The 4,737-nt window shown below is 58.9% G+C and overlaps 2 protein-coding genes and 1 pseudogene across 2 annotated transcripts, besides 1 other annotated feature; all 3 read left to right on the plus strand.

Moving 5' to 3' along the window:
• Positions 1–437, plus strand: Tc00.1047053510809.5 (uncharacterized protein; the record flags this gene model as incomplete). The annotated part of the gene is made up of 1 exon (XM_798609.1): positions 1–437. A coding segment is annotated over one exon (437 nt), but the record flags the coding sequence as incomplete, so codon positions are not given.
• Positions 1–4,737: a sequence feature (areas not merged during assembly with more than two copies in the genome that could not be assigned to a particular haplotype).
• On the plus strand, positions 1,054–1,707 carry Tc00.1047053510809.10 (mucin TcMUCII, putative; the record flags this gene model as incomplete). Its single annotated transcript, XM_798608.1, has 1 exon — positions 1,054–1,707. The coding sequence occupies one exon, from the start codon at positions 1,054–1,056 to the stop codon at positions 1,705–1,707; it is 654 nt and encodes a 217-aa protein (XP_803701.1).
• Tc00.1047053510809.20 lies at positions 2,150–2,920 on the plus strand (annotated as a pseudogene).

Consider the following 4,737-nt stretch of genomic DNA (forward strand, 5'->3'; position numbering starts at 1 on the left):
GACAGGCCTGCACGCGCCTTGCGGATCACAAGGAACCCTCTGTGTCGGTGGCGCCGTCCCTCCCTCACTGCGGTGACCGGCCCGTCACTGCCTCCGCCGGAACCTCTTCCCGACGTGAGCACCGCAACTCCTTGTCGACCAGCGAGCGGCGGATTGACGTCCTCCTGCCCAACCTGCGGCAGAGTGCGCTTGTCCGTCCACAGTATGAGGGCACATGCCGGACGTGCTCAGCCTGGCGTTATAATAGTTTGCGAGGGCCTCCCATGCGGATGCCGCAATGGCGCCACCGTCTTCTTAACATGCGTCTCGCGCGCAGGTCGCCACCGAAGTTGCCAAGCATGCCGGCAGGCAAGACACGCAGGAAGCACAAACGCGGGTACTCGAGATGGACCAGGCTCTTCCGCCACCGCCTCATCACGGACGCCACGGGCTGCTGATCCCCGACGGACCACGGGAGACTCCGCCTCATCCACTGCGGGAATGCCCTGCCGTTGGGAACTGGACTGCGACTGTGTGTGACTGCCCCAGTCCGCACGACGGAATACTTGCCACTTTTGTACGGACGGCCCTTGCGCTACTCACTCGTTATTGTAGCAGCATACAACCGAAAAAAGATAACAAGCTGCTTTGTGGTGAATATTGGCTGCACTTCCCGTGGACCAACAATCCGCGTGGTGTGCGGGGATCTCCTTTGTATTGTTACTTTGCTTTTGTGTTGCTGTGTGCGCACCCTCCGTGAGGGGTGCCGACACGACGGACCGCTCTCGCCGTATGTGCATGCGGTGGAGCCTTGTGTGCCGCTCCTGTTTGCTTCTCCCTCCTCCATCTGTGTGTTGGTGTTGCGGCAGGGCTGTGTGTGTGTGTGTGCCTGCTGCCGTGGATTGGAGTGTGTGTCGTGCGTGGTGTGCGGCGTACGGTGCATGCCTGGCTGCTGCCCTCTCCTCATGTGGTGTGCCCTCTGTGTGTGTCTGCCGCACCTCTCGTCTCTCCTGTTGCTCTCCATTTCCCTCACCGTGCAGATCAGCTCCACACCACTGAACGACCACACTCACGATGATGACGACGTGCCGTCTGCTGTGCGCCCTGTTGGTGCTTGCCCTGTGCTGCTGCCCGTCCGTTTGCGCGTTAGTGGAACCGGAGCCTAAAGTTGATGTTCAAGCTTCCCAGACGACCACGACGAATACAACACAGCCACCAACTGCTAAGCCGGTTGAAGCTATTGTAGGCGCCCCCAGTCAATCGACCCTTGCAACAGGGGGAGCATCACAGGAGACCGGTCATTCAGATCCTTCAACAACGGGGCCCGTTGCAAGTCCGGGAGATGATGGCAGAGAGGGATCAGGATCTACCAGTACGGCAGTTCTGGAACCAAAAGTAAGTACCGAACCAAATAAATCACTGACAGAGGGCACGAACGGTATGACAGGACAACAAAGTCGCACCGAAACATCCGCAGAAGAAAAAAATAAGGAGTCTGAAGCCTCTGCTCAGACAACCACCACGACCACCACAACACAGGCACCAACCACGACGACCACTACTGCGCCAGAGGCACCAAGTACTACGACTACAGAGGCGCCAGCTGTGTCGACCACCCGCGCACCGTCACGTCTGCGCGAAATCGACGGCAGCCTCAGCAGCTCTGCGTGGGTGTGTGCCCCGCTGGTGCTCGCCGTATCCGCGCTGGCGTACACCACTCTGGACTGAAGAGGTGTGTGCGGGCTGTGCGTGCCAGCACTCAACCGCGGGGATTTGTGCGCGTGTGTTGTGGTTCACTGTACTAAATAAGAGGAAATAATGATCTTGTTTTGCTTCACTTGCTTCTGCTGCCGTGCTGTGTGCTCCGCGCTGTGCCCCGCATCCGCCACGTTGAACGCATCGCGGACACACTCACATGCATGCGCACTGGAGCCCTGGGTTTGTTTTTCTTTTTAATTTCTGTTTTTTAATTATTGTTTTTATTGCTTTTTAAAATTGTGGTTTGCTGGGCGTTGTGCGAGCTCTGCTATCGTACTGATTCCATCTGTCTCGTGGTGTGTGCGCTGCTGCTGCCATTTGTTGCTGTGCGTGGTGTAGCGGCTGTCTCTCCTTTTGTTTTCACATGCTATCGCAGGTTGGCTCCGCAGCGTTAGGCGACTCCACTGTTTGTGATGATGACTGGCCGTGTGCTCTGCGTCCTGTTGGCTCCTGCAGTGATGTGCAGCTTCTCGTGCGTGTGAGTGACGGCTGCTGCGACGGGGTGCGTGTGCTGCCCGCGGGTGATGGCGCGGTGACTGCTGGGCACGCGCGGGGTGTGATGGCTGCGGAAGGTGGACCCGTGGCCGGTGGCTCTGGACGAAAGGGGAATGTGAACTCTGAGGACAATAGCAATCAGGAAGACGAGGAGGGTGGAGGAAACACCGCGGGTGAGGACCCCAATCCCACCTCGGGAGGAGCACTCACTGCTCCGACGAGGCAGGACCAATCCAGAAGCGACCCACTGCGAAGTGGCACTTGCAATCCGTCCGGCACTGGCAGCGCGTCTGCTGCTCGGATGCGCGCAAGTGGACCGGAGTCTTTGGGCGGAGGGCACGCTGCAGGCACAACATCCCCACGCTCCGACGCATCTCAGCAGGCAGCGGGTGGAGTGCATGCTGGTGGCGGGATGAACTCCCAGGGCAGTCAGGCTTCGGAACAGACCGTCACGGGACAGTCACAGGTGCCAGGGACGGCGAAGGAGGCACAGCAGGGCGATGAAGGAGGAGAACCCGGAGCACAACACGAGGCCGACCAAACCACAAAAATGACTGTGGTGACCTCTTGCGCAAAAACAGCGGTGGAAGAGGAGAGCCGCCAGCGGGATCGCAAGATGCACCACGTCTCTATAGTGGCGGGAATGCTCATTATTATTATTTTTCCCTGCTCTTACCGACATGTCTAGCCACACGATGTCATCAGGGTGCCGAGGGGATGGTCGAGCAGCGACATGAGTTTTCTGCTGTGAGGCAGCTGCCATTGGGAGAAGCTTTCGGTGCGAAGGTCCTTCTTGATGCCCAGCCGTTGGCGCACAGCCAGAGCGTCTGTACATTCCGGAAGCAGATGGTGCAGTGTTTTCTGCGGGCCAATTTTTGCGCTTGTGGAGGCTGGCTGATCCTGCGGTAGCAGTGATTGCCTCCTGGCACTGCTGCTGCGGTGCCGAGTAGCGTCTGGGTTTTGTGCGCGGCGATTTCTGTGCTGTGCGGTGCTTTTTTTGTGTGGGGAGGACCGTGTCGCAGCAATCGCGGTGGAGGTCGGGAAGCGGTGGAGGGCGTTCCGGATGAAGGCACCGACAGTGACCGATGTGGTTCGTGTGTCCCACCGGTGTGGCGTCACAGTGCGGGCATTTCTTCTTTCGACGCTGTGTGGAGGGCCGTCTCTCCACAGGCGGTGCGTCGGCCTCCCTTGTCGTCGGGGGAACAGCTTCCGTCCCGCTGCGGTGGGATCGTCGTTAGAGCGCATGAGAGCAGACTGTTCCGGTGAGATGTTGCGGAAACGGCGTTGGTTCGTGCAGTCTCTCACAGTCCAGTACAGGCGACCCCAGAGCTCGGATTCCCCGCACCCTTCCCGTGCAGTGTGTATCCGTTCCTGTTGGTCGAGGGCTTCCTGAGTGATCAGGTGCTTGCCGCCTGGATCTGATGGCCTGGCGCCGCCAAGCAGGTAGTGGTGGGTGTCCTGATGCATGGTACCACGCCACTTGTTGGTGAGCTGGGTGTTAATGCATGTCAGCAGGTCCGTGTGCCACATGGGCGCTATTCCTTGCTCCGTGCATTGCCCGGTTGCCGTGTTCTGCGTCTGATGATCTGCAGGCTCGTTAACATGTACTCCGCAATGTTTGTAGCAAAACTGCAGCTGCACGGACCAGCCAGCACGCGTCAGCGACAAGAGACGCTGCCAGATCCGATCCTCCGTCCAGTCGGTATGACTGTGCGGGCCCTTGGTGACGGCGGCTAGAAGGGAATGACTGTCTGTAACCACAAGCAGGGTTTTTGTGTCTGTGCTGGATACGAGGGATACTCAGCCTTTCCATGGCCGGGAGCAGTGCACGGGACTCCGTCGTGCGGCTGCATGGGCGTGTGCCGCCGTTGGTACTGACATTCTCTATTATCTTCGAGGAACGCGGGGATGAGAGCAGTATGCCAATCCCGGCTGACGTGGGAATGTCAACACCGCTATTCTTCGTAATTACCCACGGTCCCCAGCGATGATGTTGCGCCTTTTCGCGGTGTTGAGGCTTTGGTTGCGTATAGGAACTCCGCAGCAGGGCGTTGCTGCGAGCACGACGGAGACCAAGGTGACTTCATTCCCCGAGAAGGTTCCACGCCATGCCCGGTGCGGGGAGGTGGGGCGGTCTGCCTGCAGACTGTCGGTCAGAACTGCACGACCGTTTCGCAGCGGTCACTCCGTTGATATCACCCGTGGCGGTGACGTTCGCAAGAACCCTGGCCCGAGGAGGATGGCTTCATCAATATTTGGCGGCTTAACATTGCAGGCCTCTCGTCCGTGAAAAAGATTGCATTTGCTGCGCGATTGGAGCAGCGTCCACCTGACACCGTTCTTCTGCAGGAAATAAGTAACCGTGGTGACGTGGCGACGAAATTATGTGGCCATAATGACTACCTTCAGGCCTCACTGGGCGCGGTGGTGGTGTTGCTGTTCTGGTGCGCCACTCTCTACCGTGCGAGCGCCTGTCGCTCCCTGGCACTGACCTCCTGGAGACCA

The sequence above is a fragment of the Trypanosoma cruzi genome, genomic scaffold, assembly GCF_000209065.1.
Source record: "Trypanosoma cruzi strain CL Brener 1047053516883 genomic scaffold, whole genome shotgun sequence".
NCBI classification, from domain to species: domain Eukaryota; phylum Euglenozoa; class Kinetoplastea; order Trypanosomatida; family Trypanosomatidae; genus Trypanosoma; species Trypanosoma cruzi.